General features: G+C 36.5%; 1 protein-coding gene across 1 annotated transcript in view; it reads right to left on the bottom strand.

Annotated features, from left to right (window-relative positions):
* The window catches only part of MAN1A1 (mannosidase alpha class 1A member 1), a 142429-nt gene that overhangs the window by 88341 nt on the left and 28978 nt on the right, over positions 1 to 25110 (bottom strand). The window contains exons 2-3 of the mRNA XM_084516208.1: positions 18044 to 18140; positions 7194 to 7309 (exon numbers count right to left, since the gene is read on the bottom strand). Of these exons, the coding sequence (XP_084372334.1) occupies positions 7194 to 7309; positions 18044 to 18140 (213 nt within the window). The remainder of the gene's footprint in view (positions 1 to 7193; positions 7310 to 18043; positions 18141 to 25110) is intronic.

Raw genomic sequence — 25110 nt, forward strand, 5'->3', positions numbered from 1 at the left:
CATATATGAAAAAAACTTTATCATCATCTCCCAAAGATTTTACTTCTATTCACCAGTTGAAGTGGACAGAATTTATTTTGTTTTAATTTCAAATTTAGCCTTCTCTTTCAAACCATTCTTGTATTATAGCATAGCAGGTCTGAGAAATGGTTGAATTAATTCTATTATTTCAAATAGAACTTCTGTAAGGAGAATTTACGTAGTCAGTTTAAAATGACTATGATGTTTCTTTTGTTAGTTCCCAGGTGTGTAAGATAGCTCTTACCAACCGGATGGATATAATTTGTAATTTCACAGTCTTTCCATTAGAACCCTAATTTAGATTGCATGAGTGTGCACTGTATACAACAATATCTGAAAGACCTTTGTTAGTACATCTGTTAATCTCTTACTGTTACTATGCAGTATCATCTTGCTCTAACTGCTAATTTTGGGGGCCCCCTTTCATAAAGGATTCTGAAAATATGTAAATTGAGAGTGATATGCATATTGGGAACAACGTATTTTTGTTTTACTTCCAAGGTTTTTATTTTAATTGAAGTATGTGAATACTTTGGTCTTCCATCTTACATTTTATCAATAATTTATCATTCACTATATTCTCTTCTGATAAGTAAATCATAAATGGGATAGTCCAAGTACTATTTGAAATCGAGAGAAATTGTGACTACTACTCACTGTATTTAGAGAAATATAAAACCAAAAGCAATATATGTATCCATATGTATCCATTAAGTGGTACAAGAGCAAAAAGATGACAACTTTATGGAATTTCATCTGTTTTTCTTCATTAGCTTCTATAAACAACATTTTTTCTTGACAAAGATGCAACATCTTTTACATTGCTGACTAAAATGAAAGCAAACATATTTATATATGGTGGAGTCTGCTCTCTCAAACTCAGGCTAAGCAAGTAACAAGTCTCCATAGTCAAAGAATGAAAAAGCCAAGCATACCATATTTTGTCTTGACAAGGAGAAAGTTTTTTAAGCAAGAGAATAACTGCAGTTCAACGTTCAGAAACACTACAAAAAGCTGCAGAATCCAACAGTTTTAAGTAATAAGCCTATTAGACTATTAAACTAACTCATTTAAAAGAAAGGGAAACTGGCTGTACCCAGGAAGCTTCAGAAAACAACAAAAATTACCAAACGGGGAAAAAAATGCTACGTGCTACATTAGCTAGTTTGTGTTACTTTGCCTTTGCATTTTATCTGCAAAGCTATGACAGGCCAATCTGATCTCCACTGTACCTCACTACTTCACTTCTATCACTTATGTAAACTGGAAGGTTAAGTCCACAACTGCGGAACTGCTGAAGTTTCAGCCAGCTGTGTTTCAGTTTAATGTTGAAAGCACTGTGCATATTAAAAAAGCTACTATCAGCTGTGCTCTCCTGAAGCCGTTCTTCTGTCAAACTTGTCCAGCTTCCTAAAAATTAGTATTTTCATCCTCTGGACCATTCCCTTAGCACAGCTCTTTCCTCAAAATCTTTCTCTCCACAAATTTGTAAATGAAGACCAAAACAATTTCTGTCTGTTTTCTCATGGGAAATCACCCTTACTTATAAACACAACATTTGAAGCAAGACATAATTTTATTTATCTAATAACTTCCACCCAGCACTCAGCAGCACTGGTAGTTGCTCTGTCATTCATAATTCCATTGGAGAAAATACCATGTGCTTGTTACGTGGATGAATAAGTATTCACAATAAGCAGGTCAGCTGAATTTATACTTGATAGACTTTACTCTTGGTTTTTGTAAAGATCCAAATGAGGCTTCAGTCCTACCATATAATTTAGTCTTTGTTATTGGGCAGATTCATTTCCAACCTTTTTTCCTTCAGATCTCCCATTTCCTGTCTCATCAAGAGTATAATAAAGTCCCAGTCACCTCACCCCCATTTCCATCCTACGTACATGGAATGCAGCTACATGTGCACACACACATACCTCACTGATCCATCACAAACAGCCCGTGTCCTGCAGGCTGTACCCAGCTGTGTGAGGTAACTCCAGGGATCCTACACTGAACAATACTGAATAATGTACATAATTCTAGACTAACAAATGGGCACAAAGAGCCACATTTCAAGTGAAATGAGTTGTACTTGTAATTAACAATAATAACATTCTTGTCTTTAAACACAAAGGTTGGGAACAACAACAAACCTTAACATTTTCCAGTAGTCCAGAAAGTACGAAAGAGACATGAAGAGTATTACAATAGCTTACTCTAATCTCCTGTAATTAAATAACGTTTCAACTACTTGCAACTGTAGAAAAAAGTTTCATTCACAGTCCACAAATTAAATTTAATGGCAGTTTGTTAAAACACTTAGTTCCCATTGACAAGGGAAACAATGTTAGCAACCTTTGTTGCAAGTATCAAAGCCTGGTTACTGCACAGCATGCTGTTTAAGCTTACTGATGTCCCCATTTAGCAAACTGTAAGACCTTAAACAGGAACAAAAATAATGTCACTAAAGGCATTAACTAATCCCCAGCAGAAAAAATTGCATTTAATAATAAATTTGCCAAGACCTCCTTTTAGTCCATCAAAATAATGTCTTATTCATAATTGAAACAAAATAAAGTCACTCTGAAGTCTGGTATTTAGAGTGTACGAATAAGTTATTTGGCAAACTTGTAAACGAGAAGTGCCACAAATTGAACCATTTTCAAATGCTGGCTTTCTTAAGCTTCCTCACAGACCCATTATACTTGAAGTCCATTGACTCTCATTTTTTTATTATTATTATTTTAAATAGGAAAGCTATCTTGTTGCAAATTGTTATATCAGGGAACTTTCCAGTTTTCTCACTTAAACCCTCCCCCAGCCCCATGAACAGTTTGGTTTCAGAGTGCTGGAGGACACAAGCCTCAACTTATCCTTGCTGTCTTATGCATCCCTTCTCTTTTTGCAGTCCCCAACTCATTTTGTACCTATCTTCAGCAGCAAACAATGGAAAGCCTTTCATCCTTTCCCCAAAGCACAGCATCCACTCTTTTCTGAGTAGATGCATCCTGTGCAGCTAACATGGAAAGATATCTGTGATGAGACATAATGCACAATGAGTCAGTGCTCACACGAAATGTTAATTAAAGTCAATTAAATTATATCCACACAGCTAGAACTACCGCACAGGCTGCTACCACTTTCATCTGACTTCGTAATCATAACTTCCTGCCATCCTCCATTTTAGGCCAAAATGGGGAGCGGCGAGGCAAACAAAGCAAAATCTGCTAAAAAAAAATCAGCAGGAAAGTTATTTTAGTCTGAATTCAAATTCAGCTTTGAGAAATCTTCCACTAGATGAAACCATTTCCCCAGCAAGCTTATTGCTTTCTGCTCCATACCTTGCCTCCCTTCTGGTCCTGCCTGATGACACCCGCATCAGAAGGCTAAGCAGGTCACAGCGTGAATCCAAGCACTGTCCCACATATCCTTTAATTGGCAGCACTTTCTACTCTGGTTTTGGACCCTGCTGTTCCAGCCAATGCCCAGGCACACTTTAGGACATAGGTCAAGGACTATGTGCTAAGGGCAAGTCTGTCTTTCTTCAGGGGAAGTTCAGCAGGGCTAGAAAAGAGGCCTTTAAGCATTTAATTTAGGAGTGTAGACTCCCTTCCTCAACTTCCTAGACTAATTCCACCTTCTGCTGCAGCTCTGTTCTTTCTACCTCAAAACAGAAAACAAAAGCAAGCCTCCAGCTAGCCCCAAGCCTTCCCTACATCACCCCCTGCCCTTTCCTCTGTCTTGCCATAGCCTGCAATTCCTGCTCTGCTCAGGGCAGGGGGACAGATCAGCTAGCCTCTCATCCTAAAGAAGTTGGGGTGTCCAGGTATAGAAGCGAAGCACCATCAGTTCAAGTACTTAACAACTCCGAGTCCTTCACTGTTGTGCCAAATGGCCCAGCTCCTCCACCACTACTTGCCGACTCCTAACACCTCCATGTGTTTCCTTGAGATCCCTCTTCCAATCTGTCTTCCTGAGGATGAACTCATTTTGGTTCACCCCCTTGCACTGCAGTCTGATAGCTTTCCCTCCCTGGCATGAAGCAGAATTTGGGTGGTGGTACAGAAACTCTTTCAGAAAGCTATGAATGCTGTGTGTGTGTGTACATGCCCTAAAGCAAATAAGGAAAAAATAAAAATAGAGAAGCACACAGTGGTGTGTGGTTATAGCTAGGAAACAGCCAAGTTCCCTAGTGATCCCATAAAATACAGCCTCCTTTTTCCTCAGTTGTAATGCATGCTGAGGTCAGAGCTAATCCTCAGTTACATTAATTGAAGATCAAAGATACACCTCCACACACATGAAGCTATTTAATGAAAAACAGAGCAGACACCCATGATGCAAAGACCATGGACTCTGCCACTACTAAGCATCAACTCTTTCCAGAGCTTGAAGTACATTTAAATTTCTCCAAATATCAGCAGAACAAGAAATTGCAACTTACTTCCTGAAGAATCACTTACTTTCCCTGAAATTTCATCAGTTAGAAGAGAACAGATACTGAACACCACAATGTTGGTATCTCAGCTTCAAAACCAAAGGGCTACCAGCCTCAGTTATAATAAAAGTAGCCAAAGCAAGTTATTCTCCAAAAGAGGAAGCTTTCAAACATGTCCACTCACAAGTTTACCAAGAAGGGTGGCACTAACTTATCTAGAATTTTCTTCCTAAATCAAAACTTGTTTGCCTTTCTGAAGAAAGCAAACTGAAGAACCACACAATTAATTTGTTGAATGGCAGGACTGAAATTTATCAAGTGAAGCAATGATTGCATTTCCCACTACAGCATCTTTATTCTGTAAATCCTTTTATGTTGATATACTTGTGGCTACTTTACAAAGTGAAATTTGGTAACTTTTATGATCACATGATGAGAATAATCTGCTGCTAGCATAGAGTATGTTTCACACACTCTATGTGAAACATTATGAGTTTTTAGAGATGATAACTTGCTTTGTCCAGCTGCATTACAGTAGAATATAAACAGAAAAGACTGTCACAGATCGCACTGTTATTTTTGTAAAGAACATCTTAAAGAAACTTCCAGATTTAGAAGGCATAGTTCTAAGATTAAATGTATACAAAAAATAATCCTATTTATACAAACGAAGGCCAACTGTGCTTCCCCAAAAGCTGATTAAGCAGTCACTGATCAGGAAATGACCCGAAACATCAACAAGAAATATGCTTTATACTACTTGCAAGAAGGAGCATTTAAGGATATGGTTTTGTATCACTTATTAAAACCTAAATCACTTCCATGGGAAAAGTGTTTCTGAAACATGAGAAGGTAACAACTTACAAAATATTAATTCAGAAAATGTTCCATAATGCTTGATACATGGCTACATTTTGTGTTTAAGCATTTAAAGACGAAAGACTCAGTTGTACTTTCTGTTAAATAATTTCCAGCTTTAAACTATAAGATAGCAGCATTTAAACTTCATTTTTAAAGTGGAAAACTAAACAAGTTTATTATTTTCAAACAATTCATTCATTAAATAGACTCTTTATTTAACCAATATAAAGTTAATAATCATAACAAATTACTAAAGTTGGTGTTGTAGTTACTTGTTTTAATTCCCTCATTCTAGTTTGGGAAAATAAATTTAGTCATTACTGATGCCAATGTAAAGTTCAGTTCTATATTACTATAAAGTATTATAAAAATAGTCATGTGAGGTGTTGAACTCAGGACAGCTATTTCAGATATTGTTTTTATCATACATTATCTATAAAGTAGTTTTGGTAAATCTGTTGGATTACTGCACTGAGCGACTAATGTGAAACAAAATTTAAGATATTTTTACAGAGGTTTAATGTTTAGATCAACAGGTGGAGCTGAAACTGTAGTCAACACCATCTATTAGCAGAAGTACAGCAAGACTTATGTAACAATAAAGATTGTAACTTTAGCAACGTAAATCACTTTACAGGCTTTATAAGATTCCTCCAAGTAGAGCTCTGTTCTTTCTTTAAAGAAGTTTGCTATTTTCTATGGTATTTTGTTCTTACTTTAAGCTTCCTAATACTAAGCTAGCAAGACAGGACTTTCATATTACAAACACTTCTCCATAAAAAAATTCTTATGCTCAAGATAAAGTTAGCATGTTGTTCAGACATCCGACACTACTCAGAAGCACAGTTTAATATTCTGTATTTACATTATTAATATAAACATAAATGCACTTTAAATTGCTGCTTATATAAACTATATAATATCCACTCATTAACTCCTCCTTCTTAAAATGATAATTAATTCTCAAGTATGCAAGAGAAGCTAATTAATGCTGACTTTTTGCATAACATATTAGAAAGAGTACTTTGTTTGCAGAAAGTGTTTCTACCACGACGCACCTAAACTACAAGAGGTTTAAAGTGTTTGGTGTACTGTGCCTACAATGCTTTACTACATTATTGGGACTTCTCTGGTCAACAGAGGTACTACATTAGCTCTCTGTACCCAGCAATTACACTATATATGCTTGACCATTAAAATAAAAAATAAAGACCAAAACCAGGATTTCTCGATTTAACCTAAATTTTACAGATGTTTGAGCTGTTCAGGGCTGGAACAGTTCTAGAATAAAAGTTTCATAAATTAACTTTGTTCTCAACTGCATATTTATCAGTTAATAGTATGATTTGTACATGCAGGTGTGATGCCTCCTATGACTAAAGCAGATCAGTCTGTGCTGAGCTGAGTTCAGTCTAACTCATGGGATTCAACTTCACTGGAATACACAAAGGATCTTAAATGATTACATATGGCATGTGCCTTCTGTAAATGCAAGTCTGACTTATGGAAGATTTAGAAAGCAAAATCGTGAAGCATTTACAAAACAAAAAATGAATGCTTGCAGTGAAGTCCTGATTCTTCCATCCAAAAAGGCTGTAAAGTTTGTTGCTTATTTTATAACGACAAATGCCCTGTTCCTTTCTCTTTGCTTCAGTTCAGGTGGTTGCCTCCTATCTACCTAAAGCTCTCAGTCTGAAAAACTGCTCATAAGCAGCACAGTAAGTTCACTACATTTCTGCTTGCTGCCTTGTTTTATCCATCAATAATCTTAGTGCTGTAGTCTTGTACCATGCTTGCAATATTAGAATCCAGTCCTCAGTTGAACCCTGGATGCTAAACAGACCATTAAGTGTTAATCATTAACACTACTTACCACATTGAAATCTAAGTTTTTTTCAACCCAGTCCTTGGCTTCCTTGAATTCTTCTTTCATTTCCATGATGTACAGCGTATCAAGGGCATCCACTATTGTTGCTCCTTGAATGTTACCTGAAATAAATGAAGAACCAGTGATTTACTTTCCAACAGAAGGCTTTTCAGTTAAATCTAATTAATTTAAATTAACTCTATTTTCAAAATTCAGTTTTAATTAATCCAATTAAAAATACAACATATAAGCATTCAAGTGGGCAAACAGTATTTCACAGCCTTAATTTTGATTCCCATGCCACAACACAACATCATAATATTTAAGTATTTCTTCCATTAATGCTGTTTTGAAGAGCAGGTCTAATGCACTGCATTTTCAGCCATGGTATTGTATTTTTTAACACTGATGAAACAATTCACTGTAAAATACAATTCACAAAAGACAATAAATCTCATTGGGAAATTACTAATTCTTCCAGTTCGGAGTGAAAAAAATTAATCAGTTGCATTTTTGTTTTTACATTGTATATTTAGTAACATATGCAAAGCTTTAAGAAGCTAATAAGCAGGGATCACATTTCAGTTAAAACAGCCTTTTAATGAGTAACCTCTGATAAATATTTTTTCCGATAGTGCACATCACACCATGTAGCCTGCATAAGATACCATTATGGGGAACAAAGGCAAACTTGCATGCATCGGAATTTCTCAGCCAGAGAAATTCACCAGACACTGGTTTTCAGAGCAAGTTCCAGTTGTTTGGAAAAGTGGTGTCCTTCTACATCTTTTAAGGGGATGGATAGGAGTCAGCTTACCAGCATTCAACTGAAGTTACAAGATGAAGCATCGTCCATACGTTCACTTTGACATGGATCATGATCCTGCACTAAAAGGCTAATGTGGAGGGTGGGGGAGAAAATACAGCCACCCAAGTGATGATCCCATGTTTCCCTGAATTCTACGATGACTTCTCAAAAGAGCATTTTAGTCCAGGAAGAGTTTCTATTTTGTTAAGAGTTTCTGTTTCTGTTCTACTTACTGAGGAGTGTCAAAAATTCAGTTTTAGCCAATTTATTTGATTTTGTATTTATGAATTTGGCTCCAGCAATCTTCATTATTAATGCAAACTACTGTTGAAATATTCTTTAGAGACAACTCTAGATACAGAAGTAACTGTGTAGAATTGCGGAATAATTTAGGTTGCAAGGAACAGAGGAAGTCATTAGATGCAATCCCTCTCTCCCCAGCAGGGCTAATGACTTGGGTAGATAACTGACTACGCATTCAGGAATGGATTTCACTGGGTAAATAGCAAGACAACAGCTACAAACAACTTTACAGAACTTAACTATAATCCTGAGATGCTTCAGAAAAAAGTATGCCTTTTAGACTTTTATGACATATCATAATTAAATTACTCATATTTAATTACGAAATCCATTGCTTCAGTGAACTCCTTAGTGTTCACTGTCATCATGACATTATTCTGCTTCTTTATGAAATGGAGGAGTGATTAGAGACCTCCACATAGCAGGACTGACATCACTTTCTCAAACCTGAGCTTCCAGATAGAAAATACTTTCCTATTTTTATCATCCTAAAAAAACTAACAACTTGAGATTATCATCACCATTACTACATATATTTATTTGAATCAGACACTTTCTCCTTTTTAGCAACTGCTAATTGCTTATACCATCCTTTTTGGAATGTCTGTTTCCTACTGTAAAGGAGGTCATCTACGTTTTCTCCCAGATATTCCAGTAACAAAACTACAGCATACTTTGGTAACAAGTACATATTGTCTTCCCAGAGCTTACTTAGAGCTTGGCTGCCCTTATGGCATAGTAAGAGTATCTCTCTAAACCTGGCCAGGTAACTTGTATTTTTCCTGAGCTCACAAGAGAGTGACAATGACTGTAGAAAACTGATAGAGGGACACACGCTCAAGAACCTTACTACAATGGCTCTACAAATATTTAGTAACTCTGTACAGAAAAAGCAGCTTGTAGTGAACTTTTCAACTGAGCTCTACTTAAAGAAAAATTATCTATAACCTGATTTGCTTCAGTGGATTTTGATAGGCTCAGTGCAATGACAGTCTTTGCGATAATCCTCTTGTAATACAGCTAACACCACCTCTAAACAGTCGAGCTTTCAATTTTAAGGATTAGTACTTGAGTTGCAACTCACTACTGAGTCAGAAGTAAAAGAGAAGCACCCAGCCTTATTCAGAAACCACGCTTGGGCCCTCACACATCCTGTGAACCTTTTTTTCCCTGAATCTGTCCCACACAGAACAGAACATGGCCTGCTTTGAGCATAAACTTCACCCTGCAAGGCAGAGAGAAGAAAATGGGAAAAACTCCAGGGCTTGAGACAATGTTAGCCATTAACTCTGAAGGCTCCAGAAGACAGTTGATGTGAGAATTAAATAGTCAAGCTCGTCTCAAACAGTTAGACTTCAAAATTCTTGACAAAAGATAAAAGAAAACAGAGCGTGTTGTTAAAGTGTCAGTCTAGAGGCCAGAGTTATGGCTTGTGACCAACCATAGTTTACAGTAAGTTAGCCAACAGGATAATCCAAAGTTAAGAGCATTAAGGAAATCATGCAGCTGAGCAGTTCATCTGCAACCAGTCACACAAACAAGGGGAAGTGGAGGAAAAAAAGAAAAAAGGAATGTAATGAAGTTAAATGAACATTTCTCATTATGGAATAACAGCAAATATTTCACAAGCATATGCTATGCTTCTCAGAGTACACCAGATAAAGTATGAAATACAGCTATCATTCTTGTTAGCTTCTGTGCAATGTTCTCACGAAGTTACACAGAAATCAAGGTCTGCAACAGGCAAAAATTATTGCTAGGCATTTAAAATACATGCTCATTTTCATATGACAGAACACTTGGGCAGGAGAATTGTTCTGTTATATGCCTAAAAAGCAGCTATAAATCTGATTAACATCTCGTTTTACAAAAAAAGTGCAAGCAAAGCTGTAATCTCCAAGTTAGAGTTTCACAGTTCTCCTAGGCAGGAGGAAGCTATCACAAGTAATAGCCTGAGCAAATTCATACCCCTGCAGTAGTTATGGATTTATTCCATAACTATATAAATATAAATTATTCCATAAACTATATAAATTTATATAATTATGGAATAAAATCCATAAATTCCATATAATTATGGAATAAATTCCATATTTATGGAATATATTATGGAATAAATTCCATAATTATATAAAATTATAAATTGTATACTCAAAGTACAGAAAATGGACTGAAATTCATCAAATTTGAAGTGAATAATTGATAAGTGATAATCAGCTGTGCAAGCCTACCAAATAGAAGCATATTAGTTTCTACCAAAACCTCCAAACCAAGTACTCCTATGTGCTCCATATTACTTCCTATGGTAAATCTGCTTCTGTTTTTATCTCTCCTCTTTACTAACAGCATCACTTGCTCCATGTAAGTGACTAAGAGAGAACATGTAAAATAGCCTACAGGCTGGTTAACTGAAGAGAAAGCAAAGGAAATCAGTCAACATGAATCTTGACACCGACTATCTAGCAGCAGCTAAAGAACATCCCCTCTCAAGTTTAACAATGTGATATCTTTAACAGTGATCTGGAAGAAAAATAAAAGATTCTACTGCTGACAAGATCTGCAGATGATGAACAAAGACGACTGATTATCCAGTGTTTCAGAATAGCTGTATATGTATCACAGAGCAGTTTTAGCAGTTTTGTGTAACAGGTTGACTTAACGATATCCTTTTTATTATCTAACAATGCAAAACTATCCACGCAGAAATAGGAAAATTAGATTACATTAGAAAATGTAATGAAAGCCCCTCAGGGTTAGGTGGGCGAAAAGTAATAATAAAAAAACGTGGTCAGAGAATGAGTAACTTTATATGAGTTTCCAGGGTGACAATGCTGGGAGAACTGCTGTCCTTGGATGACAAGCTTATTAGCAAAGCTCTGTGACTGAGCTTATGTGGCCATATGGTTTAAGAACCACAAATGGATCATAGCCAAACTGCTTGCAGGGTGGGCCAAGAAGCTTTTTTTTTTTTTTTTTAATTTGTCTGTCCCAGGCTTTTAAACATGGCTTATACTTTTGCCAAGAGAGTCTGAAATAGAATACAGTCAGGATGCCAGAATCAATGCATGTTGGTGCATTTAATAGTTTGTTTACAACTTCCCTCCCATCCCTTGTATACCAAGTTTGTGTTTTCGTTTTCCAGAATATCCATGCTACTTGCCATCACATATATTTGGATATACACACACACGCACATGTGTACATATATATGAATCAGATAAAGATTTGTGATCTGCAGGCAAATCAAACAGAACACTACTGGGAGAAGTTTCAGAAATCTGTATTAGTGCATTGCCTATAACAGGATGGAGGCCAGGCCGTATTGCTTTCCCCTTATCCTTGAAATCAACTGCTTTTCTTTTTCTGACTCAGTATCATACTCTGAATGGAAGAAAACTGTGGCAAAGTATGCGACAAAATTAGGAAGTATGGAATGAATTATGAAGTGGCCCCAGGTCATGCTATACATCAGCTCTCCCACCTGTAATAATTCACCAACCAGCAAGCATCATACACCAGGATTTCTTGTTCTTGAATGAACATAAAAGAGGAGTAGAATGTTGCTAGTTATTTTAGAAAAACTTATATTTTTGTGTTTCTGAGATGAAGTATGAAAATTAGTATGTGACATTTATATTAGCATTTTTTTTAATATGATGGAAATTCAGCATATACTAATAAAGTATATCCCCTAAAAATGTGCAAGTGTTCAAAATATTTTTTCTCAATTACTGTCAGAAGTACTGCTTTAATGGCTACTTTGTACTTCCACTATTGTGGGAAAAAAAAAAATAAATATGCATAGTTGTATTGAAATTGCACTCAGCCCCACCCTGATCTTCCAGACCTTTCATTATCCTCACAGCCACCACGGCAAACTTCTGTTTTGTTACCTTCTAGTTATTGTAATTTGAAGAAACTCAGACAAAGCAGATATTTTCAGTGAAAGCTTCCTTCAATTTGTCATAACAGACTCAAAATTCCAGTCAAAAATGCAGAAATATAATGTCATGTTTGTTTCTTAATCTACCCATTAAGAGCTGTTCAGATTTTCTTAACATGAGAAATAACATATATACTTTGTTATATATAGATACTTTTGATATAGATACTGTTACATAGATACTTGGTAATATTAAATGAGGGGAAAAGATAATCAATAAAACATGTTTTTTTCAGCTGTATACACATACACATTGTACAACAATAACTTTAAACTACATTTCTCTCAGTATATTCAAAAATACATATAGGTTTGAAAAAATTAACTTTTTGACTAGAGCTGTAGGTTTCTTAGAGCACTGTTTCAAAAGCTGACTCAAATTTTTAAACAGTACTTTCTTTTATTTAAAGTTGACTGTAAAGGCTCCTATCCAATATCATTAGCAATTTAAAGTGTCAAGAGTGATTAATTATTAAAATGTACCACGCCAAAACACAAAACTTGCTCAAATACTGGCAATCCCCCAGCAACACTTTCAATTTCAGTCACTGTTACCAGCTGGTAAGAGTGGGGGAAAAAAAAAACAAAACAAAACTATATTCTTTTTTTTTTTAAACAGATCTAGCTTCTCATTTGTGTAACACAAAACACTGCAGTGGTATTTCTAGAATACTCTTCTAATTTTCAGTATTTTGGAGATCTGTGCATTCTAGTGCCAGCTCTGGTGCCTTTGTATTTAATAGTCCTTGATGAATTTTTCCTCCATTACCTTGTCTACTTGCTTTCCATGGAAATCATTAGCATCCACCATGACTTTGGCACTTGTACAGCTCAGCTATACATTTTGTAATGAACCACCTTCTTTTGCGTGTTCTGAACATGCTTCTTCTGTAGATCTGATATTTCAACCCTATCCAGAGGGTGTTGTCCCCAACAAGGGACCATAAATTCTTATTCACACCATCTATGCCACTATTTATGGACATCCATATATTACAACAAGAAGTTTTCAATCTTTACTACCTATTTTGAGTTTCACTAGATTCATATCTCCCATGCCACTATGTGCCAGTTTAAATTTAGGTATATTAGAACCCATTTGCTATTTTAAAGTGCAATTATCATCTATCAGGGAAATCCCTCTGGGTTCACAGAATTGCTTGCAGTTTCCTATTGCTTTAACTGCCTTGGGTAACTTGTTATCCTTGCCAAGCTGTCACTCTGTTCATTTGATATTCCAGCGCTGTGATAAGTAACTTGAGAGCATGGACTCAGCATTACTGGAAGAGTACTGGAAGAGGCCATTATTAATAACCCTGAAAAACTCTTTTGGAAATCTTAAAAGGCAATAAACTTCCTTGCCTTCATATTGACCTGCTTAGTTGAAAAAACAGTAGTTTTGAAGCAGAGCCTCCTTCCACAAACACTGTGCTGAGCCATTCATCCACATATCTGCTGATGCTATTCTTCCGACAAGTTTCTATTAATTTATTGGGGAAAGAATTCAGGCTCACTTCCAAAATTAAGACTGCATACTGAAATCTGTAATTCCAGGGACTTAAGCAGCAACAGCGAAAATAAACAAGGGTGGGGATGGAAAATATTGAAACTTTTTAATTTTAATTCATATGTTATTTAAATACATGTAAAATTAATTTTTGTGAACTATATTAATAAACTACCAGTTTAAAAATCACACATTGGTGATCAATGGAAGACAGTTTTGAGTATGAATATTAGCAGCCTTTAAAACTCTTCACACACCTCAATACTCTATTCAATAAACTTCAAAAATCAGTTCCAAGTGGGAAGAGCAGGATCTTGCTAAACCATAACACTTCAGCCTTGCAGCTTGTGAGTATTAAAAGCCTCCCCTTATCCCTCTGGAAAAGGTCCCTTTTCACTGGCAGAGACTAATTATACTATACCCACAAGTTACATTATTATTAAACTTGCAACGCTGTACATGAAATACAGTTACAGAAAATTACACAAGCCCTTTAGTAACACTTGCTTAAGCGCAGAAATCACTTCTAGAGAAAGGTCTCCACCAGCAGTGCTCATTAGTTTTAAGATCAGTACAGAAGGCTTAGAGAAGAATAGCTCCAGGGCCGGGATGAGGGTGGGGGAGATGAATGGGAGATTAAAAAATAATAATAATAAATTAGAGTTACAAAATTGTGATTTTACCATTCTACCTTTCTTTCTACCATTCTACTTTTTTTTTTTTTTTTTTTTTTAATAAACTTAACACTTACACAGGGGCTATATTCTACCAGGCAGGAACAATTAGGACTTATAAAGAAGAATGAGTACACAGCAAAAGTCATACCATTATAGACGACACACACAGGTAGGATAAAAAAAAAAAAAAAAAAAAAAGTTTAGCAATTCCGAATTACTAGATTAGTCTAGGAGCAGTTGTACACTTAACCTCTTGGAACTAAAATATTAAGAATACTACCAAGACAACAACTGATGTATTTTAAGTTCTGCCTTTTCAAATAGTTGTTACTGTAACTGAATTATTTGCATTTGGTGTAAACAATTACAAAAAAAAAATGTTAGTTACCTGCTAAGGTAACATGGTAAAATCTGAAGTGACAAAAGAAAAATCTAAACATTACATGGATATGCTGACAAGACTTAGCAATGGTCACAGCCAAGTATTAGGCTTTGGCTTCATCCTGACACAAAAATATTTCAGCTCACTGTATGCTTAAGCCTTTCCCTAAAAGATCACAGAGTGTGCACACATGAGAGGAAGTAAGTTCTGCAAAAAACAGAGCAGGATGTCTAGTCACATACATCTACAGTCCACCTTTCTAAAGATTTCCTCAAGCTTATCAATACACCTCCCATTGCTCACATATGCTGCTCACAGAATATCTGCAAGACCAAGGTAGGTCCTTGTCTTCAAAAGTCTGCTTCACAGGCTTTAGAAAAATAAAATGGCACTTCAAAGCTCCTCAAGAAGTCCTCGTCTCCAGAAGAGCTCTACTACTCTTAATTTGTGTGAGTTGCTAGATCAGGATGCTTTTCCTCCCCAAAGATCAGAACCATCTGGGCTTCTAAGCAGCTTTCTCCTGTCATCATCCTGCTGGCAATATTCCTCTTCCCCCTAGCCTAACAACAGTATCACGTTGCATTAAATGCGTTGTCAAATCCACAATGGTATTGCCAAAGTCACATCAATGTGTAATTGAGCTTGTTAAATGCCTGCATTATTTTTGTGTCTCAGAGCCTTCAAGACAACAATCATGATAATCTACCTACAAAATGCCTCACCATTCTAGTAAGGAGTGAAGCATTTATACTTCCAAAATTAAGCTTAGAAGCAATATCATTTGAAAATTCTCCTCCTGTGCCCGAAGAACTATACTGTCTATAACCCATACAACATTAAGCACCAGTGAGCCACAGTATTGGAACCTGCTAATCCCCACAGTGAGATACTCAGAGTCTCCAACCAAGCCTTAACAGACATTCCCAATATATTTCAAGTACTGCAGAGGCACCAATTAATTAACAGGAGGGGACGAGTTCAAAATTAACCACCTAGCTAATGAAGTACGCTATATATTACTGCCGTTAAAACCAGAAACGTTTGAAAAATATTTTTTTTTTGAAGTTTTTGAAAAATTAGACCTAAAAGCAAGAAGAAAAGACAACCATGGCAAATTAGAGATTGTTATAATGGCTGTCAGCAAACTGAAGGTCTTACTTGACTTCTGAGGGTTGCGAGGAAATTCAAGGCATTGAGAGCTGGAGGTAACCTATTGTCAATAATTTAATTCAGAAAAGAAACCTTGTTTGGCATTCCATGAGTTAAAAGAAGTTCAACTGTTTTTTTTCCTTTTGGTCAAAAAAGTCAAAACCAGTTCATCCTTTCATTCCTTTACGAAAAAGAAAAAAGTGTTTGAGGAATTTAAACATGAAGGTACTGACCAGATCTGGTGATCTGAGGACGCTATTACAGAAACAATGATTTGTTTCTAAAAAACAAGAGGAGATTAAAGATTCAGGAAAGGGTAGTTCATGAGACAGCATGGCTGGTAGATATGCTGCTCTTCAGTATTTTGTAAAGAATTACAGTGGAAGAGAAACAATATTTATTTTGATTTGCCACCAAGATCAACAAGAGTGGAGATGTTTCTAATCTCCTCAGCAATAAGATCTTATGCTAGATACCACAATGATGAAATGGTCTGCATTTAAACTGACTCTTGGCTCTTATTCTTTGAAATGCAGTTTTATTTTCAAATTCAAGACTTTTCCTGTTGCACACTAAACAGTACCTTCAGTAACTTATTCTTATGCTGTATCTGCAGTGTTTCTACTTAAGAATTTCACAAGTCAATACACCTACTTCTTTTTCTGCAAATCCATGCAGTACCATTAGGAACTCAAATCACTTAAATTTTTATACCACTTCTGATGCCAATGAAACTAGATTAAGCATTTTAATTTTCAAGACATCATGCAACATTTTGTTGTCCTCTAAGAAAACAAAACAGGCTTGCATTAAACAGTTACTTATATCTGATATTAAACTGCAAAACTATCAGTAATCTGAAAGATGATAATCAAACAATTTTAGTTTTACACATGAAAACAGAAGCCCAAGTTAACCCTGAAGTTCACCCAAACTGCTTTGGTTTCAAACACCCAATTCACATTTTAAAGTCCAATATCTAACTCTATAATTATCTAGTAAAACCTTTTTTTATGTCACCTTAGCAGTGCAGCAACATCAATGTAGATGTTGTATTTTCACAATTATTTTTGTAATCACAACTGCTGTCTCTTAGCAACTTCCAAATATAGTTGAGAATTTGATAAGTGCTCTATTTAAGCTGTTTTAGGAACTGTTCCCACTTGAAAATCTCTTTTCCACACAGTCAACAAAATAAGTTCCTGTTAAAACCAAAATAATATATTGACTTTTTCCTCAGCTTTAGAAATTAGTTAATTTTTTCAGCTTTCTGTTTGGAAAACAGAATTTATTTGAATACAAAGATTGCTGTTAAACTGCTTAATTGATCATTTCTCTGCAAAACTGAAGATGACGACTCATAGGACTGCTTTCTCACACTTTGGAATTCTGGTGCCCTTCAGCTGCTGTTTATCTAAGCTCTGTCCCACTTGCACATTAAAAAGCCTTGCCTCATTACACTGGATTTCTGCAGTGTGCCTCTCCTACTGGAGCTTTTCAGCTCCATATTTGTCCTAAACTGATAACAACTTGGGTGTTATTTAAACATCTCCTGTGTAACATTTAGAGGTGCAAATAATGTTTATATTCATGAAAGAAAAAGCCTGTTAAGGGAGCCTGAGTGATAGGGATTAACAAATTTCTTCAAGGAATGGGCATAAATTGCAGACAGCTTCAGCTGCCTTCATGGCAGTAGAGATTACCAAGTAACGATGCTTGTTTCTTGTACCAGACTTTTCTGGAGTGCCTTCCACCTCCCCCCTTACAAATTTTGTTTCATGCTTACTGAATCTGGTGTCAAAAAGTTCCACTTTATATGAAAAATTTTAAGGTAGGGCAGTGTTTAATGCAACAAAACTATTTCTTTATCATGCAGCAAAACATTTCATTTATTCTCATTCAGAAAGGAATCTATAAGAGTTGTAGACAGCATGACCTTCATTAATTGTTATTTTCAATACATAAGTAAGAAATACCACACTGCATCACAAAGGCTAGAAAGAACACGTGTTTATCACCTATAATCTTTTCAGCTGATTTACTGTTTTATGCTAACGTCACTAAGCACAAAAATACACTCTACTCACCAAATAAATTGCTTGAATGTCCTTGCTTAGATATGGGTTTCAGTTCATTTAATCCCCATGCGTAACGCTTATAATTATCCCAGGCATGTTTCATCATCTGCGGGGAAACAAGAGCAGGATTAAAATGTTTATTTTGCAAGAAGCCACAGCAAATACTGTCTTAAGAATACTCTCAATATTAAATATATTTAATACAATGCTTAATTATATTTGTGTTCTGTGCATCAGAACTATGAAATATTTTACACAAGAATAGCAGTAGCACTGTTTTCCGGATGGTAGCAGCATGGTTACCCTAAGAGCTCTACATCTGTCAGATCTGCCTCTACTGCTATCTGTACACTTATGATCAACATAGAATCAAAAATGAAATTTATTAAATGACTTTATCGTGTTATACATTAATTCAAATATTGTTTTCTTTCCCTTAAGAATACACCTCTTAAACTGATGAAAGCAAACTTTTTTTTTTTTTTTTTTTTTTTTTTTTTTTTTTTTAAGTTTTTGTTTATCCTAGAGCAGGAAGTTTTGTAGTCACAATTAAGAGCAGCTTACAGGAATTTTCGGTCTGGCAGAGATTTTCTTGCATAAAACTAAGGTGGTTCAAACTCAATACAGCTAATAGAAAAATGAAGTTAGAATAGACAGGGAAGGCATCTAGGAAAGGTTTTGAGTTTGTTATGATATAATCTTGTGAGACTATAAGTGCTACTGTATGCCTCTGTAGCTATTCTGCATATAATTTTGCACAAACAGCCAAGAACTTTTTCAACTAACTAAGCTTGATTATGAAGATGCTTCTTCCATACAGAGATGCACCACAAATAAATACTGCTCTGGAAAACACCCTTGGGGAACCCAGCACAGCAGCTCTGCAATACAAGCAGAGGGCATTCTTGTCAGAAGCGGGCAGCAGACTCACCAAGGACACTTCACACCCTCTCCCTACCACAATCAGCCAAGAGCACCAAAGGGTGACTTTTGGCAGTGTTTTGGGTGAACCTGTCCCTCTGTCCTGGTTTCAGTTAGAACAGAGCTAATTTTCTTCCTAGTAGCTGGTAGAATGCTATGTTTTGGCTTAGGATGAGAAGAGTGCTGATAACACCCCGATGTTTTAATTGTTGCAGAGCAGTGCTTATACCCAGGAATGCAGCTAGGACAACGGCACAGCTCTCTGGGCCTGGTGGAGAACCACTGCCACTCCAGCAGGACCAACATCTCCCTTTTCCAGCAGCATCTTTAACAGGAAGAGCCTTCTCCAAGGACCACTACCAGCAGCCTGGCGTTACGTAAGAGGAGGAGAGGCTTTGGCTCCTGTTGTTTCCCCTCCCTCCTTCCACAAAGCAGAGCAGAGCTAGGAATGCCAGAGGTCATCTGCCAGACAAGAAGTGATGGTTTCAGACCTTTTCAAAGACACTGCTTCAGGCTGTCAGCTGACACCACTGCACTGCCCTTGCTTTCAGACATCTTCTACAGGCCACGTATGTCAAGGATAATTCTGTTGAACAGCGGTTATAATCCTATGTTTAAAAGCAACGGCCCTAGGACATGCTGACAACAGTAATCCTAAACTTTCTTCCTTCCTCTCCTTTGCTCAAATTACATAGAGAAATTATGTCAATTAAAAATCTGCATTAAACCAGACAATAATAAACGACAACAGATTTTCTAGAGTACTGCTGTGCCCCTGAGAAAAAATGTTTCTTCTTCATTTATAGAAGCATAAATGTGCATCAATCCTGCAGGAAAATTCAGGAATGTTAATTTATTCTACAGTCCTTAGAGGGCCAACTTCACAAGTTTAAAAAAAAAAAAAAAAAAAAAAGTATCTGCATTTAAAATATGAGCACTTTCAACCAGGAAGTTAGCATGGTGTTAGATCTCAGCTGAAAGGCAGTAAGAGGCTGTGTGGAAACATCCTCCAGCCACGGGTGGCACTGATACATTGCCTGGCAGGAGCCAAATCCCTAGCTCAGCTTCACTCAGGGATGGCTTAGGAGCTCTCCAGGGATAGGGTCATCTTGTCCCAGCGTAGACCTGGCAGCAGGCAGCCAAGCAGCAGCCTTTATCTCTATGTGACATTCCCAACCCCTGGCAAGAGGGATCAGGATCATATGAAACTGATCATTTAGCCACAGCATAAGGCTATTTTCTAATTTACCAATTAAGTTCTCCAGTAATTTTGCATATTATACAAGAAAGATTTATTTTGCCTGGCAGTCATGTGCCAGATCTGCAAGCTCAGCTTTAGGTATTAGAATGCAAATTCTCTGAGATTTCAGCAGGCTAAATCCTGACCTGCACTGAACCTGACATTTTCTCTGCTTTATCAAAGCACAGGAAAACATGCTTATTTTCTTATAAAATCACATCAGAATTCTTTTAATTTGTTTAATCTTAATCTAGGAACACCACAAGGAAGGGGTTATTTATTTATTTAAATCAAGGCTGTAATTAAGTGATCTGAATCAAAGTGTCTAAAGATGCCATATTATAACAAAATTAACTGTTCAAGCCAGTACTGACATGATTGCAACTGGAACTTTGGTTTTTAGGATCATTTCTGTCCTGTTTTATTCTCCAAAATCAGTTTGCCAGGATTATCAGAGTTACCAAGCAGAAAAGACAGGAACAGCTCCAAAACCAGTTCAGTTCAGCCAAAACAGTCCCAATGTACATGACACTACAAGACATCTCCTGAGTTGCTTTTGTTTTTTTCCAGCTGATGTACATTTTGATTGTATTGCATTGTAAATGCAGATGTGTGCTCCTAACAGGAGCCACCCGGATTACCTTCTAATCAGCCAACTCACAGAGAGTAAGGCAGGAAGGTAACCCACACAAAATACCCTAAAAGACTTCTAACAATAATTATTATTAGATATTAATGAACATCAACTTTTATTTCTCAAAATGTCCTCCCATTTTGCTGGGTATTAACTACTCGGCAAACTAGACAAGTGTAACTACTAGCAACCAAATACAAATGTCAAATGTGTCTATGCAGCAAAGAGTGACTAGGACTCAGTGTTACTCTACTTACTGTGCAAATAACCCATAGATAAATATCCTTAAAAACACACCAACTTTACATTGCCAGACAACAGATTCATGGTTTGTGCTTCTAACTTACTAGGAAATCTCAATTTCTAGAGTGCAGTGCATCAGCAGTGTTCTATATGCTTTTCCCCCTGCAGGGATTTAAGTTTCCCACTAAAAGAATTTCCTACCTGTTAACGGCTTTATTTTTTTACACATGAATGAAAAAGTTCTAAAATAGCGAGTAGCAACCTGAATAGACTCAAGACAAAGATAATTACGCCTTTGCTTAAGCCAAACTCCTAGCACTGGAAGGTCAGCAATGAAATTTAAGAATTGCTTGCAGAAATCCATCTATCCTTACAGTTTTCACCTGTTTGCATGAGACATCTCCAGACATTTTTTTTAATTCATCAAGCCTTTTGATCACCTCTCTGACCCCTTGCACAAGTATCATTGATCACTTGAAATTTCTAAATAAATCTCACTTTCACTGAGAACATCCAGGTAACAACAAGTTCCTAATGATGAAGAATCTGACAGCTTTTGGTCAGATGATTCCAGATACTCTCAAACTTCTCTACAGTGTAACTAATGAAATGATTTCACCTGAGTGCTTTCAAATAATTCCTTATTATTCCTCCAGGATGTCAGTAGGCAGAAGTACATTTGCAAAGATGCATTCCTCAGTTCTTCTACTTTTGCTAAGATATGTTCATTGAACCTGCAAATCCAGAAGAGCCTGACAGCTCACTGAGAGGCCCTGCACCTTCATCAGCCAAGTCCATTTCTGATCAAGCTCTACCACAGGGCATTCAGAATTAAAAGCCACAGCCAAATGCTTGACTATCTAGCACTTTTTCACTAGTAAGCTGGCTGCTTTTACACCTTCAGAAAAGAAACAAAGCAATGATTTTGACTTATAAATTCAGAAAATATCAAAATGCCACCCCACCTTTGTTGGGGAATAACTAAGTGTGCTGTTAAAATCGGCATCAGCAAAGACTGAAGAAAAAATTGAGGGTCTGATGCTATTCATGGAAGAACCTCTGATTACTTTTTTTTTTGCTTCCTTTATAGCAAGAGAAAGATAATTTTATCAAACACATCAATATAATAATAAATAAAAATAATTAAATCCAAAAAGGTTTGTTCTCCAGAAGCAGAAATAAAGACCTTTACTAGAGCTACAATGCTGACCAACCAAAGGATGATGACCACACATTCCCATTTGTTGGTATTACAGCTACTGCCGTCTTCTAAGCACTCTAACACAATGTCTGCAAAGGACACATAAACCACTTGAAATGTGCAAAATACAGTTTTATTCAAACAGGAGTACCCAAGAGTTCAGGCATGAAACGTTGCCAGAAAACGAGTGATGCTGAATCAGCTCAGTAATGGTATTTAGATGCAAACTACTGCAGTACCAGGTGAAGTGAAAATAAGAACTTAATAAGATCTATTTTCAGCTGTTAAGATGTAAGCTGGGGAGATGTCAGAAAGGATGTCAGGAAAAAAATTCAAGCACCTTTTAGAACTGTGATATTAAAGAAAAAAAAATCTCACAGCATGAAATAGTACCATCTTGACCTTCAACAGAGTCTTTTAAACCATGTCAAGATGAGAGGGAAGCAGAAGACTAAAATGGTACTGGACACCCAAGGGAGGAAGACCCTTGAGAAACTCTAACAGGAAAAAAAATAAGAAAACATAACACTTTGCTTGTCTGTTCTATTAAACTCTAATTGCTAGATTAAAGAGATTTTCTCAGTCTATGCTGAGCCTTTTACATGTTTTTCTCACCTTTTAAATTGTTCCTTAACAGAGAGAGCTATGTGTTCACTCAGCCTAGTCTGCCTGAATCTTTTCTCCTTCCTATTGCTGTAACTAAAGCTTCTCCATTCGTTTAGAGTATCAGTTAAGGGAAATGAAGGAAATCCCTTCAAATAACATTACTAAGAAATTTCTAAACATGTTCCACTTAAGCTTTCTTCTTGTTCAAATGGACTCGCATGGTTGATACCTCCATTGGGTCAGAATCACAGAATCATCTAGGTTGGAAGAGACCTCCAAGATCACCTAGTCCAACTTTTGACCTAACGCTAACAGGTCCTCCACTAAACCATATCACTAAGATCCACATCTGTCTGGTGTTAGCATTCTTCATAGCAGGCTGTGTGGTGCTGTGTTTTGAATTTGTGGCTATAATAGATTGAGAGCACACCAATGTTTCGGCTATTGATGATCAGTGCTTATGTAACATCAAGGCTTTCTCATTTTCTCCCACTCTCGTCCTTCTTCCCTCCCCACCAGACATAGGCTGGGGTGGGTGAGGGATTGGGAGGGGACACAGCTGACCCAGGCTAGCCAAAGGCATGTTCCACACCAGGTAAGGTCACACTCATGTCCGCATGCAGGTAGTGGCCTTTGTATCTCTCATCCCTGCCCCACCTCCCTTCCTTCACCTAATAAACCTTGATCTTGACCCATCAGTTTTCTCACTGGGTGAGTAAGCAACTCCGTGGTGCTTGGCTGGTAACAGTGAACCCACCACCAGGCCTCCAGTGAATGACGTTTGTGACCACAACACAACCTGCAGAGCAAAGCTGATTGCTTTGCTCTGCAGGCAGTATTATATTAACCACTAGCAAAAACTCAAGCTTCAGGAAGCCTTACTTTCTTATTTTCCATTCCCATTACTGTTAGGCAACTGCATCTAAATAAGGCAGATGTATTCTCAGCTGTTTTCACTGTCCTTGCAATACAGCTGAAAAACTTCAGTCATTCTGGAAATTTTATTATTAGTAAGCATAACGGTACCTTTGAAGGTATTACAAGGTCACTAATCAGGATTTCTCTGTGAAAAAAATGGCATGTTCTTAAGCTGATTCACCATCAGCTTTCATAAAATGATGCAGCATATATGAGCTCCTTTTCATATGCTTTTACAGAATTTGCTGTTTATCATAGTGAGTAATTTTTGGCAACACATAGCCTGTGTTTTTGGAAGTTACTGGAAGCACTACATCTGTGTTTCACCATCTTCATAACGGTCTTTAGTGTACTATTAAGACTTCTAAAGAAACACAAGTTATTTGCTGAGTTTATTGACCTTGTCTTGAATGATCTACATCTTGGAAACATGAAGTAATAGGATTTTTCTGAAGATCTCAGTACAGAATGCTTTTTTTTTTTTTTTCCCTAGGATTAGGAAGCACAACTACATTGTGAAATCACTTGGCAGTTACTTTTGTTTCAGAGCATGATCTTTGTTACTTTTGTCATTATTCACTATTATTACTTAGAAATAAAAGGTTTAGAATTACTACCAATCTTTTCTTGCAGTTCTGCAGGTAATCGTAACACATTGTCTTTTCCATCTAGAAGTGTTTCAGTTACTAATAACTGTCTTGAATTTCCTCAGGCAAAAAAAAACGGATTTTGAAGTATTTTATATCTGTATTTTCAGCTTTTTACCCTGCTCATACTTGCTCCAGAGTGGATACTCTAGAATGTAGGGTGCTCAGCTGTAGTTAATTCTTTGCTAAGTGGTTCATAACCTAATCTCAGAAGACATGTAGGTATGACTAAGGAGTGATATGTCTTTTTTTTTTTTAAGTTACACTATGTCTACCTTTATGCTAAACTGCTAAGAATGTTACTTTATAAGCAGCTCTTCACAAAACATAATCTCAGAGTTAGCTTCCTGATTGAAGGCCATGATTCGTTAGAAAACTAGACAGAGAAATCAACTAATCAGTTAGTATTCAGATCTTGTTTTCTGTAGGTAGAATCATTTCCAGTCTGATTTGAAATTAAAAAATAGCACTCACAGTCGACAGAATTTTATTCTAAGTTCTTCATTTTCAGTTGCTATTTCTTATTCCAGAAACTAAGCTGCAAAAAAAAATCTCACATATCCAAAGAAAGGTAATCTCACTGGATATTGTTTACATTCTTCTTTGAATCTGACAAAGCAAGACACAAATGACAATATACTCCCTTTCTCCACTAGCAACAGAAAT

The sequence above is a fragment of the Aythya ferina genome (assembly GCF_964211825.1).
Source record: "Aythya ferina genome assembly, chromosome: 3".
NCBI classification, from domain to species: Eukaryota; Metazoa; Chordata; class Aves; order Anseriformes; family Anatidae; genus Aythya; species Aythya ferina.